This window comes from Cinclus cinclus, chromosome 1 (genome assembly GCF_963662255.1).
Source record: "Cinclus cinclus chromosome 1, bCinCin1.1, whole genome shotgun sequence".
NCBI lineage: Eukaryota > Metazoa > Chordata > Aves > Passeriformes > Cinclidae > Cinclus > Cinclus cinclus.
This window is the reverse complement of record NC_085046.1, coordinates 58,978,453-58,992,667: the sequence shown is the minus strand read 5'-3', so window position 1 is coordinate 58,992,667 and position 14,215 is coordinate 58,978,453. Positions and strand designations below refer to the sequence as shown.

General features: G+C 37.0%; 1 protein-coding gene across 2 annotated transcripts in view; it reads left to right on the top strand.

The window, feature by feature from the left end:
• CTDP1 (CTD phosphatase subunit 1) overlaps nt 1-14,215 on the top strand; it is an 84,241-nt gene that overhangs the window by 13,000 nt on the left and 57,026 nt on the right. For both annotated transcript variants that reach the window (XM_062498609.1, XM_062498602.1), the window contains exons 7-9: nt 956-2,041; nt 9,282-9,423; nt 11,726-11,956. In XM_062498609.1, coding sequence (XP_062354593.1) covers nt 956-2,041; nt 9,282-9,423; nt 11,726-11,956 — 1,459 coding nt within the window. The remainder of the gene's footprint in view (nt 1-955; nt 2,042-9,281; nt 9,424-11,725; nt 11,957-14,215) is intronic.

Genomic DNA, 14,215 nt, shown 5'->3' with positions numbered 1-14,215 from the left:
TATTTGGGGGCAAAATGTATTTCAAGCACAGTGTCATAAGATAGAATTGTCAGACTTTTTCCAGTTTAGCCAAGGGTTTGGGTCTTTTTCGTTCATTTAATACTTGTGACATTGCTCTCTTTCCCTTCTTGAAGTAGAAGTGCCCAGTACAACAATAGATATACTGTGATCAACCTGAATTGGGTCACTGTGATGTGGGTCCTCTACACTTGACTCCTGTTGTTACTTGCAGGGTAGGAACATGATCACAAAAGGGAGACAAAGTGGCATGATTTCACACAAATGTCCCCAGTGAATGTTGGTGTGCATAGTTTTGGAAGTCTGTGTTTTCTTTAATTGTCTTTCTACTAGTGCAGATGTCTGCAGACACATCCTAAAGCTGTTCTTCTGCTTTTGACTCTATTGCCCTTTTACTGGCAATTCTGCAGTCTTAAATTGAGCTTGAATGTCATCTTTGTGTTGCTGAAATTCACATATCTTTTCAAGGACTAATGTTCAATTATTTTGTTATGAAAACTAGGTAACGTGAAAGATATGGCTGTTTATAAATAAAGTTTTTGTAGTGTAGTTGTGGATAAGGACTTATGAAGCAAATTCTATCCCCCATTTGTTTATTTTCATTGCTTCAAGTTGTAATCGTAAAACTTACACTACAAGACAAATCCTTTAATGCTTGTAGAGTTAACAAATTGCTTATGACCTGTGATTTAAAGAAAAAAAAAAATCTGCTTATATGACTTCTGTACAAAAGTAGTGTTTGTTAGGCTTGACAGTCCTTTCACCTAGTCCTTTGGCACCTAGAGATTCTTAACAATTTTGAAAAGCCTAGTGATCATTTCCAAGCATAATGAAATCTAAGTCCATATGTAAACTCTGTGTCAATGAAAATTAAATTTTGGTTAATCTTGAAAAAAGGGAAAATATGTATATGTTTTCTTTCTTGCCCATGTCTTAGCAAACCACTCTACAAAACCTGAGGCATTGGATTCAGCAGTGATTTCAGCAAAAGATGTCGAAGAAATAAAGAATGTTATATGTGTGGAAGAGCACAGTAATGGTCTCAAGAAAACTGCAAAGGACACTTGCACTGCAAATGGGAGTACTTGTGTAAGCAGTGAAACATCTGATGGGGATGTGAACTCCCATGATAGAGTTAATGCTCAGGACTCCTTAAATGATAGCACTGATCACAAAATGGACAGTGAAGTCACTGATGATTTGGCAGATACGAAAGAATCGCAGATTTTTTCAGAAGAAGTTGACAGAACAGTTACAGATAAACAGCAAACCCAAGAGAAGACAACAAATGACTTGGACTTTGAACTTTCTAGTGACAGTGAAAGTGATGATGGATTGGATACCAAAAAGTCATCCACTTCTGTATCAGATAGTGAGAATGAGGAAAAGAGAAGTTGGAAGAAGTCCAAACAACCTCTTCAGAATGAAAATTTGCTACAAGAGTGTTGCACTGATGTGAGTGAGAAAAAGGATGGTCTGGTGAACCATTCTGGGGACACACAGTCTTTACCTAGTGAAAATATCCAGGACAAAATTGATCTTGAAGCACAAGAGGAAAGTGAACAGGAAAGCCTTTGTGAATCAGGAAATGGGTCTGGAGACAAGAAAGAAGCTGAAACAGAATCTCAGATTAGTGAACAGTCTGGAATGACAATGGGTGAGTCCTTAAACCAGAGCATGGAGGAGGAAGAAGAGGAAGATGATACAGATGATGACGACCATTTAATATACCTCGAGGAGATCCTTGTGCGAGTTCACACTGATTATTACACAAAGTATGATAAATACCTGAAAAAAGAGATTGAAGAAATTCCAGACATCAGAAAAATAGTACCAGAACTAAAAAGTAAAGTCTTGGCAGATGTAACCATAATATTTAGCGGACTTTACCCAACAAACTTCCCCATTGAAAAGACACGGGAACACTATCATGCCACAGCACTTGGAGCTAAAATTGTGAAGAATCTTGTATTGAGTGCTGATGATCCTGATAAAGCAACACATCTCATTGCAGCAAGGACGGGTAGGTATTTGAGAAGCTTTTAGTCTGTTAGAGTTCATGCCTTGAGCACTTTTGTATAATCTACAGACTTGAATGTAACTGAGATTAGAATTGAAATCAAAGGAAGGATTCTTCCTAAAACAATTTAGCAGCCTTTATAACAGAATCTTTCTCTCCTTTTTGCTCAGAATGTGACTTTTAATTGTTAAAAGCAGGACCCATTAATGTAATGTGTCACATCCCATTTTTCTGTTAGGAATTGGCAATATAATAGTCAAAGATTCAAAGTTGCTGATTAGAAACTTTTAAAATTTGTGTCGAAGAAAAGTTTATGGTCATCTTGCTATGAAGGTATAGTTGTGCTCTCTTTCTCAGTTTCTCAGATTGACTTCTTATGGTTTAGTTTCACTTGGTATGGAATTCAAACAAATTATTTTAAGAGACTGCTAACACCCTGTCACTGCACTGTGCTTAACCTGTATTGTTTTGTTAAAGGAAACGTAAGAGAGTTCAGTGTAACTTTCAGGTTATCTTTGACAAAGCTGCCTGTTTTTTTCATAGCTGTAATGGATAGCAGTGTATCATTGGTAGCTGCCATAGAGGGGCTACCAGTCAGCATTTCTACCTTCTAGCACACTTTTTTGGGGGGGTGCACCCTGAGGCTTGGTTCCCTCATTGCTGGCCATCTGAAATTACGTGGAATCTAAGTATCTGATAGTCATACCCATGAAATCCAAAAGTAAAACTGCCATGTTTTCAATCATCTGAAACAGGTAGTTTTAGTACACGCTTAGGCATCATAAGCAAAGAATACATTATCTGCCACCTATTATTTTTAGGGTTTTTTGACTGCAGTTCATGTGGGGTTTTCGTACGTCAGAGGCAGCTTGGTTACACTGGCTTGTATTTTAAGGAGAGGGTACTTTCCTCATAAAACTGTATGTTGAGAGGCATATATATAGTAAAAGCATATGATATAAATGGAGATAGACATTTTAGTAGTAAAACAACCTAAAACTCAGACATTTTAGTAGTAAAAACAACCTAAAACTCAGGAGTTGGAATTAGATGCATTGAAATTAGCTGGGATTCTGGGCTGTGAAGATGTGATAATTGCAACAGTGAATGTGAAGTATTGAAATCAGTGGATGCATCAGTTTGGGACTCCACTGTTTTACTTACAGTTGCTGAACAGCTGTTTTAAAATTTCATAAATAGTAATGCTTATTTCAGCAGGGAATTATGCAAGCTCATCATACTTCATTGGAGACATAATAGCCATCAATATAAGAGATGTTTTTCCAATTTCAAATCTTAAAATGCTTCATTTCAAAGTTGCTTTGTTTATTTTAAGCTAGATGACTTCGGAATGTAATTATACATCAGATGCAACTATTGTGTGATGGGGTAAAACTGACAGGATAAATGTAAATGAGACTCTCCCAAACAAACAGATTTCTCTAGAGTGAAAAGTGTTGAAAAACACATTAAGGTACACATCACATGGTAATGAGAAGCAGTTGACTTTTAATTTGATTTCTTTTTTTGAATGTACGGTTTGAGGGTTCTGTGTTTATGTAGATGTATCTGTGCATCCTTGTGTTCTATTTTTATAAGTAAATTACGTGCCACTGCACATTCTTAGTGAATCATACTAAAGTATATCTTAATATGAAAAACTATTTTAACTTTGTTGTTTTATTATTAAATTGCATATTGTGCTAATTCTAGATGAGGTAAATTGGCAGTCATTTCCACCTAAGGGTAAATACTGTTGTCATCTTTCATCATCATTTAATAGTTATTTCTGTAACAATGACAATGAAATAGAGGGATTTAGAGTGAATAAAACTGTATTATCCAATAATAACCCTTTGTAAGGTTCTTATGGATTGACTGGTTCTGGTTTTGTGATGGGGTTTTGGCTTTTTTAAACTGGAGACAATTATTCTCACCTCTGGCAGGTGGGAGTAGTTATGCTGCATCATTCTAATTTCATGAAGGAAACTTCTTAATCAGAGATGTTAAGGATATAAATTTTGTCCTGTCACAGCTGGATTTGTGATAATTCATCTGTCAATGTGATTTTCACAGTGATTATTTTATGGTTAGAGAGCAAATTCTTACAGGCCTCTTACTGACACTAAGCCATACAAATATTGCATCTCTGGCTCCCATGGCAAACATCTGAAGCACTGCTTGATGTCTAATTGCTGGTGAAAAGGGGAAAAAAAGCATGTCCCTTCTTGAGTTTTATTCAGAAGTCAGTGATGTAAGACCAGGCAACATTGTTATCTATATACTTTTTTCTTTTTTTTCTTTTTTAATGTGTTTGTGAAAAGCAATTCTAAAATACCTTTTGGTTCAGTCTTTCTAGGTGACACCACTAACAGCAGCAGACTTGGGACTCTGACAAGCAGCTGAATGTGCATATTTACTTTGCACTAAGTGAGATGTAAGGAAAGGCAGGTAATTAATCTGCAGCAGCGTTTGGGGGTAACTACTATTAGCTTTCTCATTTTGAAAGCAAAGGAAGAATTTGGCAGAGACCTAAAAGGGAAGAAGTCAATGTGAAACAGTTATCCCTTAGATCTTGAAGTGATGGGGTTTCCCCTGTTACATGACCTCATCATAGCTAGGTGCATTGAAATGAACAGCTGCTGAAAAACATTTTAGATTTTTACAGCCTTCTTTCCAGCCTATTAGAATAAATTATTTAAATTTCTTTTATTCTTTACATATACTTGTCTCTTTGTCTGCAGATAGCCCATTTGTTTCCATGTAGACACAGCTACTCTGAATTCTAAAAATTAATAAATCCTTATTCTTGAAAAAAATTAGGACTTTTTCATTACATAGGGCAGAAAATAGTCTGCCTGAATTGCTGTAAAATACAGGATCTTTGCATCATCTAGTCAGCTTTTATAAAGTGTGACTGAGAAAAGGCTATCCTGTAGTACTTACCACTTGTCTATGGGCTGCACAAATTTTGCTTCAGTTTTTGAAACATCTGCTGTTTGCTTTAAGCATCAGTAAACTGCACTGTAGGATGAGGTTTTATAGCTGTGTACATACTTGGCTAAGCAGTTATCACACTATTTTTCATAAACCTTGTTACGTTCCTTCCTGAAGAGATAAAGGAGACCGTAGTTGATTCTTGTATTGAATTTTTGCTGGTAGACCAGATAGAGCTGTTCAGATCTCTCAAAATTTATTGTAATGTGGTAGGAATGGAAGCACATCAGTTTAGGCCCCAAATTTCTTTTATTTCCCAAAATATATTTGAGTCAATGCCATTTCCTACACCTGTGATGTGTCAACAGCATTTTTTTCCTGAAAAATGTGTTTGAGGGCTGTGTCTTTTAAAAATATTTGGGTTAAGCATTGCTCTAAACTTGGCCACTGACCAGATAAGCCTATTGCTTTTGTTGGTTAAGCAGAGTGCAGAGTAAAACCTGAACTAAAGGTTCAGGTTTAATGTGCTTCAGAACATTACATCTGTCCCTTGTCTTAGGTCAGTGTTCTTGCAGAAGAGTTTCAAGATTTGATTATAAATCAACATCTATACATAAAGATTATCTGAAGAGAAATAAACTTTTAGTGATTGGATTTTCCGAGCAATGTCTGGCAGCCTGGTTGTAAACTGCCATAAGGATATGTTGATTTTGGTGTGTTGGAATCAGGAGAGTGTTCTGCAAGTGCTGCTGGTGATCTCTCATCATATGCCTTGGTTAGTCCTGGCACAGCCTTAAGCGTTCACACTGAGTTCCTCATGGGTGAAATTGAATCAAAGGCCACAGTCAGCTGAGCACTGTTTTCAGCAAGTTCAGAAGTAGAATTTATAAGCACTTTCCCCAGATTTGAAAATAACATTTGCCAATACGATCTTCTTCACTCTATCCATCAGAGAGTAGGTGTGATTAATTTGGGCCCCAGTTGCTTCATGTGGGAAAACTTCTATGCCTTTTTAACTTTCTGAAGCAACTTTAGAATTTGAAGTAGGGTAAGGTGATTAGATGACAATAATGCAAAAAAGTAGTCTGGAAAATTAGTTTTTCTCTAAGTGATTTCCAGCTCAGCTGGGTAATTCAGATGTTTTTAGTTCCATCAGAAGTACCATTGCTTGGATGGATTAAAATCTTTCTGCTGCTTTGTCTTAATAAGCGTAATTCAAAAAGGAGAAGTTACAGTGGGGAAGGGGAGAGGAGACAGCAAACATATTATCACAGTGCTGTTTCTCCTCCCAGTTAAATTTGGTGTTTCACCAAATGTTGCTTTAAGTACATTATACATGTGAAATCTTGGATTTGTGAAGATGTCAGCTAGAAGTAGGAAGTCCTCTCCACGAGGATGCAGTTGCATTCCCTCATGCAGTTTTCAGTATGCTGGAGTTTGCAATAGGCCACTGCACTTCAGAAATAGGGAGGAGGCAGAAAGCCTTCATGTTGTGGAGGTGAGAAAGGTAAGACTTTTGACTCTTGAGAGGTGGGTTTGGTTACACACAAGTCTGTGTCACCAGCTTTCCCAGAATCCTAGAACACTTAGGTTGTTCGGAACCTTAATGACCATCTAGTTCCAGTAGCAGCTTCATACAAAATTGTGCTATTTTGGCTTTCATGTTTAAGTTCTCTGTCACAATCCTGTCAACTGGAATTTGTATAGCTCCTCATCATGTGTGCAGTATGAAACAATCAGATATGTGTAAATGCAGAATGTGGGGGTGGGGAGGAAGGGGCAGCAAGATGAAACACCTGACATCAGTGCAGAAACATGAGTTTGAAAAACAGTTGGAGAAAGCCATCTCCTGGTGTAACTTCACAGATATACCATGAGGTGAAGGTGCAGTATTACAGTTATGTCCATGTTTCCCCTGATGAAGTCCAAAAAGAGCAGCATAGTTCCATCTGTCCAACAGTATCACTAGCTCTGGTTAACTGTTGTGTTTGCTTACGAGTGAAATGACAGCTTTGTCTGTGATATTCAGTCAGCTCCAGAGCTGTTATGTGCAGGACAGTATTGCCAGCTGTGTCTGATGCTAGATCCAGTATCTAATACCAGGCATAGAAACCATAACTTCTACCAGGCTTCTTGCTCTTGTTGCCTTTTTTTTACTTACTGGTTTGTTTTCTGATGTTGTTATTCCTTTTCTCTTTTATTCTCAACAGAAATCAGTGTCCAAGCTAAGCTTTAAACTTCAACTTCTTCAATCCTTTTTCTCCCAGATCAATTCAACTGATTCTCTTTCAGAACCTTTTCTTTATTTCCTCTGAAATATACCCTGTGTATAAATTAAATACAGCTTTATGCATAACTGTTTCTAACTGCAGGTATTTCTACAATTCCTATTGAGGTTAATTAAATATTAATAATACCTCCAGTCAAAGCTCCTTCTGGCACTGTAAACTGGCTCATTTCCAGCAATTGTTGTATGAAATTTCTCAGTTACTTTTGTAACTGATAATTAATTGGAAAACAGATTTCTTAAATCAGGGCATGTATGATTCAGGGATTAAATTGACCTCCCTTATTAGAGTTTTATGTTTTAGCCAGTTAAAACTTCTTGGACTGCAGTGGTGTGCTGGGTTTAACACAATTGCAGTTCTAAAATTGTTTTTCACTTAATCTTTGTTGCACAGTGTTTTTATTTTTATTTCATGGCTAAAATTAAAATATTCCATGTCCAGATCATTAGAGGTTTGGACAGGGCTGTATCTTGAAATATCTTTTTTGTTTGTGTTTATCTTGGGTCCTTAAGTTACCTTTTTTTAAAATGGTATTAGTGTAGAGTAAAGCTTTATATGTACAGCTCTTACATACTGAACTGTGCAATGGGTTGCATTTACAGCTGAAAAAAAAAAATGTATTTGTGCCCACAACATTGTTTTCTGTTGATCTAAATCTAAGAAAAAATATATGTGTATTTAGAGAAAAATTTAGCCCTACTCCTGCATTCCATTGGGTTTGGGGGATGAAAAGTGAGGAAACAGAGGCTTTCAGCAGTTTGATAAAGGACCATTATCTCCTTTCTGTTTATTTTGTCTCTTAATCTTACAGATGTCTTAAACTAAGCTGTCTAACCAACTAGTTAGGTCAATCCTCAAGTACGTTTCATCTGTCTGTCCCAGTGGATTGTAGCTCAGCTTGCACAAAGGGTATTAAATACTTGAGATTAGCTGCTTCATCTCATCTTCAAATTGCGTGAAGAAGTGTGGGTACTTCAAGATTTTCATCTAAATTGAAACAAGTAAAATCATATTGTTGAATGACAGTCATGAAAATAAAACTCCAGGGAACTGTGATGAAAGCATCAAATTAATTTACTGTTCTTCCTTCCTTGTCAGAATTGTTCTGAAACTTGATTTTTTTTTTCCCCCTGAAGGCTTCATTGTTTCATTGTTCTCACATGTGAAAACAGACAAGGGCTCATATTATTAGTATTATTGTATTTTACTTTCTTTAATTAGCTGTTGTTAACTCACTAGTGTTAATTAGTGTTTTTTCCATTATTCTCCTCCCCATCCCACTGGGGTGATTGGAGGAGTCAAAGAGTGGCTGGGATTAAATCACAGCAGTGATTTTCATGCTGTTTGGCAGATGTGTAGCAACTTTACTGTTTATCTCTTGTTCTGGCATCTCCAGAGAGCAGAATTTGAGATCACCTGTTACTTGCAGGATGCCCTGTTGGTGATTTCAGCTGGACTGCATGTTAGCCTGACATGTTTAACTTCACATTCTTTGTTCCTGTCTCATCACAAAGGAATTCTGTCTGGTTTGCCTCCACTTCTGGTAGATGGAGGTTGAGTGGGTGACAGCCTGTTGAAGGTAGCACTCTGTATGAACAGGGAACCATGTGTAAAAAAGTTGGTATGTTAAGTTAGTCAGGCTTCAGCAGCACTAAAAAGCTGCTTCTTCTTGGATTACTAACAAATACAAGTGACGGAGATGTTATTCAAAAGTGCACTTGTGTTGTTTGTTGGGCTAACATGCAGAAAAGATGCAGAGATTTTCTGTATAAATCTTAGTGGCTTACTTGCATGGTGCCAGTTCTTCAGAAAGTTACATTCATCCAGCTTGAGTCTGAGGTTCTGCATCTTACTTAGATTGTCACTTCTATATACTGTGATTGTTTTGTTGGATTGGGAGGAGTGTTGCTTTTTTTTTCTGTACAATTGATGATAGAACGTTCTTAGTTTTAACTACTTGCTGGTTTGTCTTCTGTGTTTCTGGGAACACTGTTATGTTGTGTTTGACTCTGTAATAGGCACAGAAAAAGTACGACAAGCTCAGGACTGCAAGGATCTCCATGTTGTAAACCCTGATTGGCTGTGGAGCTGCCTGGAGCGCTGGGACAAGGTTGAGGAGCAGCTCTTTCCTTTAAAGGATGACTACATCAAAACACACAGGTACGTGCTATTCCTTCAGGGAATAGGGGCCGTGAAAACAGGTTATTCATACAGTAATGCTGTGATTTGTTAATAAATTGTTTTCTGACAAGTTCAGAATGATGTGGAATGCTTTTGGGCTCTATAGAAGAACTCCCTGTTTTTATCCATTTCTCTCTTACTTAAACTGAAGAGTGTCAAGGAATCAGGAGGCAGTTCAGTAACTAGCACAGTCAGGAGAAAACTTGTGGTAACATTACTTTCCTTAGCAGTTATTGTTGTTAACTCTTTTAATTTGCAGAAGTTGCCCTTTTCAGTTCATCCATATGCTAACACAGGGAATGCCACCAAGGCACAGGATCATTCACACTGCCAAAAAATGTACATACTTTGACTATGTGAAGAGCTGATAAAGTATGGAATTTTTTGGTGAAACTTGGTAGTGACGAGAAGAGAGAAACAGAAAAATATCATTGAAAATTCTAAGAGGAATTGGAAGGCATGAAGATAGGTGGAAAAAACTGGAAGATAGGTAGTAGTGAGATGTGGTTTTGGGATGATAAGAAAGTGCAGAAAGAGAAAAGGTAAAAAATAATTAGTGCACAAGGGTGACAGTAAGTAGAAAAGGCAGCCAAAAACATTATTAACAAAGAGGAAGTTGAATGGCTGTCAATAACAGTCCCCTGCAGGATAGTGGCATGGTTAAACTAACTCATCACAAGGTACTGTCAAGCCAGCCTCTGCTTCTTTACTTACATGTTTGGGTAGACCCACATCTTGCAAGCCTAATGAAGGATCTTCCCTTCTGTGTTTAGACATGAAGGAGCACAGCATAGTGGGGTTTCTGTACTAAACTGATACTGGTGTGATAAACTATGCTAGGGATTTACTTTTGACTTACAAGATGCCCTTTGAGGGCAGAACATGGATGTGTAAGCCTTTAAAGACACCAGAAGAAGAAACATGTGGCAGAGAGGGCATTTATCAAATGCAACACTAGGTAGAGACACAGGATCCCTATAACTTAGGGAAAGTCATATAGCCTGCTTATGACTTGACTAGGATACTTAGTCTTTAGAAAGTACTGTCAGATGGTTTTTAGTCAAACTTTGGAATATTTGCACAGGATGCTTAATATATCTCAGAGACCTGACACTGCTAAGTTTGCAGCAGAAACCTGGACAGTGGCTTGAGAACATTGTTTTTTGATGTCTGGGTGAATGTTAGTCTTCCACCCTCCATTAATTTACTCTTCCATTTTACTAAAACTTGATATTTTATCCTACTTCTGTGTTTCAAATACAATGCATCTTGACTTCATACTTCCCCCCCACCCAACCTTCAGTCAGTAGGATATCTGTATTAATGCAGATACTTTTATTTTAACCCAATACATGCAGCTACTTTGGAAAAGATTTTTCTCCTTAGTGAAGCTGCTTGAAACAGTGATTATAGGTCCAAAGCACATAAACTAGGGGAGGGGAGAAGTCTGAGAAAACATTTGATTGCAAAATGAACTTAAGATAACAAGAAAATAATAGGTAAGCTTGGAATTGGTTTACCGTGTCATTGCTACAAGACTACTTCAGAAACATCCATAAAAACATCTGGTGAAAATTCATCTCCAGTTTTTTGTTACTTCTAACCTTTGTTACAAATTAATTGAATCTTTTCTTTACATAGCATTGCTTTCATGGAGCATAACATGCTGTTTTATTTGATGTTTTTTTAAAAATTATTCAATCTACTTGCTTTTCTTGTGGTACTTCATCATAATTGGATAGGGTGCTATAATGTTGATTCCTGCAGACTCATCTCTGAGTGTTTCTGCTGGGACTTCTAAAGCTGTTTTTAAAATGCAGCAGGGTGATCATAGGCAGTTTAGTATTTTAAAAAAATAGTTTGGTTAACTTGCAAGTTAATACTACCTGCTTATTTTCTTTCAGAGCAAATTTGAAGAGCAAATAGATTGATACAGTAGCCTGCTGTTCTCTTTGTTACATTTTTGCAGATTATCATACTATACTAATTGTGCTGTTACTACCTGGAAGCCATTTCAGTAGCTTTGTGTTTAGACAATTTTTAAGGCACACTTGTTAATATTTTAGTAATTTAAACCTGATATTATCTTGTATTTGCAGTTTTCTGTTTTAAATTCGGTGAGATTTTAATGAGATGGAGGAGAAGAAATGTTTCTTTAGAGATTTTCCAAACCATTTCCCTCTTCTGCTTTAGAGAAAAAGGGAGTACTTGTTTTTTACGTTCTGGTTAGATAGCTTATTTAAATTTCTAATGAAATTTTTTTCTTAACTCCATCTAACAGAGAAAATAGCCCTGCCACATTTCCTGATACACCCAGCACATTTCAGACAGCTCTGTTTCACCCAACACCCATCCATCCGAAGTCTCAACCTGGTCCTGAAGTTCGAATTTATGATCCTAACACTGGAAAGCTGATCAGGAAAGGCACCCAGACATCTGGGCAGTCAATGTACATCCAGTCTCCAGCTCCTCCCATCACCTTGCCAGTCCACGGTGAACACTCGTCCTTCAGGTACCTAAAGCATAGCTAAGAGTCACATTATCTGCATTTCTAGATTCTGTAGTAAATCTTACTCTCAGTATCCTTTCATTTGATCAAATTGGCATTTTTTGCTTTACTTTGTTTGCTTTTTAAAAAGCCAAGAAAATGAGCTAAAGTGAATAATCAGCTGAAGTGAAGTCAGGATGCTACAGTTCCAGATGCTTTTTGTGCCTCACTGAAGTGGAACTGGAAACCTCAAACCAAATAAATTCAGTGTGTAGTTAGTGTGTTTAGTCTAAAGAATGTTACAGTTACTGGGCACTGAAGTGAGGCAGCTTGATGTTTATTAATGGTCTTAAAATACTGGATTGTTTTTTGTTAATGAAATATACCTGAGCAGTTGGTTCTTGTTTATAAAATTTTCCTCTTGGCGTAATTCCTTCAAATGGGAAGACTAAACAAAAAACAAAGGACAAAACCAAATTTTTTTTTTTTTTTTGAGGAATATCAGAAGTGATGGAAGAGATGTGTAGCTGACTGAGCATTGTGAAGTAAGGCCATAAGGCTGAGTGCTCATTACTAATCCTTAGACCACAAAGTAAAGACACTAGTTCTGGAGGAGGAAGTGGCAATCTGCTTTTTGAAGTACAAAGGCTAGTACCTCTCTGGACTTTGTCAAAATTTGTGTTAAGCTGCAAAAGCACCCCTTGTCTCTTAAGGATGTGTAAAATATCTAGAATTCATCCTTAATTATCTAAATAAAAGATCTGACTTTCTGGAATTCTAACAAGCTTAGCAAGGCTTGTTCATTCCAATGGTAAAGAAGTATCCAGGTAAAGGCTAAGCTTTTCTTTGTAAAGTGTGGTCTGCATTCCCTTGTACAAAATGATCAGAGTACAGCAGTTGTTACAAAGCAATTCAGTTTTCAAAAAATATAAATCACAAATTATAAATGCACAGTTCTGCCTTTCTTCTCCCTTCCATGCCACTTGAGCAGTGTTAACACTTATACAGATTTAGTGTCCTAGTGGAGCTTGTTATGCTTCCACTCTGTCTTCCTGTTGTTAAGTATTTCAGCCTGTTATTTTTTTTTCAGTTATCAGTTTGTAGCCTTCTTCTTATTTCAGCTTTCCTCTGAAAAACACAGGTTTTTTGACTGACTCTTGTTTGTGAAGATGTCCTGTTTTCAGTTCCTTCTTAACCATGTCTTGTAAAGTCTGTTTTAGTTTACTATGACATGGAAAAGGAGCATTAAATAACTTAGTCAAGACACAGCATTTATCCAGAGAGGAGCTGGAAAGTTTTGGGGCTTTTTGGTCAGTTATTGTGGAAAGGAATTTTTCTAGAAATAAATCTGGGAAGCTTTTACCTGTGTGTAATTTTCATGACACTTGTAAGGTGCTTCAGTATCATGGGTAATGTTGATATTAATACATCATTGAATGCTTTTAAAAGAATAGGTTTTAATGGTTTTTCTACCTTTGTCAACAACTTGATAAGGAGTTTGTCCACACCTAGGCCTATTTTTCCTTAATGCTGAAGTGCTTCTTAGTTTGAGTATTTTGTTGAAAAGGAGAGAAATATCCTTTAGCTGTACTTTTAGTTGAGTTTCACAGAGCTTCAGACAGGTTTTGAGGTAGAATGAGGCTGTGTCTCCTTTCTGCTCTCTTCTTTTATTTCAGTTCAGTGGGGGGGTTTTTGGTGACTGTCAGTGCTCAGAATTGAGATGTTTTAATCTGACTGTGAATCCAGTTACTCAGTGCTGCAACTTTACCTCACAGCTAAGCAGCTTAAGGAAAGAGATGAGCATAAGGTCTATACTGAGAAAAATTATTTTCATTCTCATTTCCTGTTGATTTGGTTTTAGTGGTGTAGTTGGTGACCTGTAAACACTAATCTCTTAATTAGGACACATCTCTATTCCTCAGTGCAGTTCCACCTTCTTAAGATCCTGTGGAGTGTTTTGGCAAAGTCTAGGAGTGCAGACAGAGCAGGAAGGCTGTAAAGAAGTAACTAAAAGCTGAATAGAAACAGCTTTGCTATGTCTTGACTGAGGAAGAGCTGAGGCAGTACTGTGAGCTTTATCTTAAAGCATTCATTAATAATAGCTTTTTTAAAAAAATCTTCATGTCTGGTTTAAAATTTGATATAATATTTGTCATAAGAGAATTGCATTAGTGCAGCAGTTTATTGGTGGAGGACACTATTTTTTGTCCTGACAGAGTTAATGTGCTCCCTTGTTCACATTCTACAGAAAGAGGGGAATTATTTTAACTACACCATTGATTT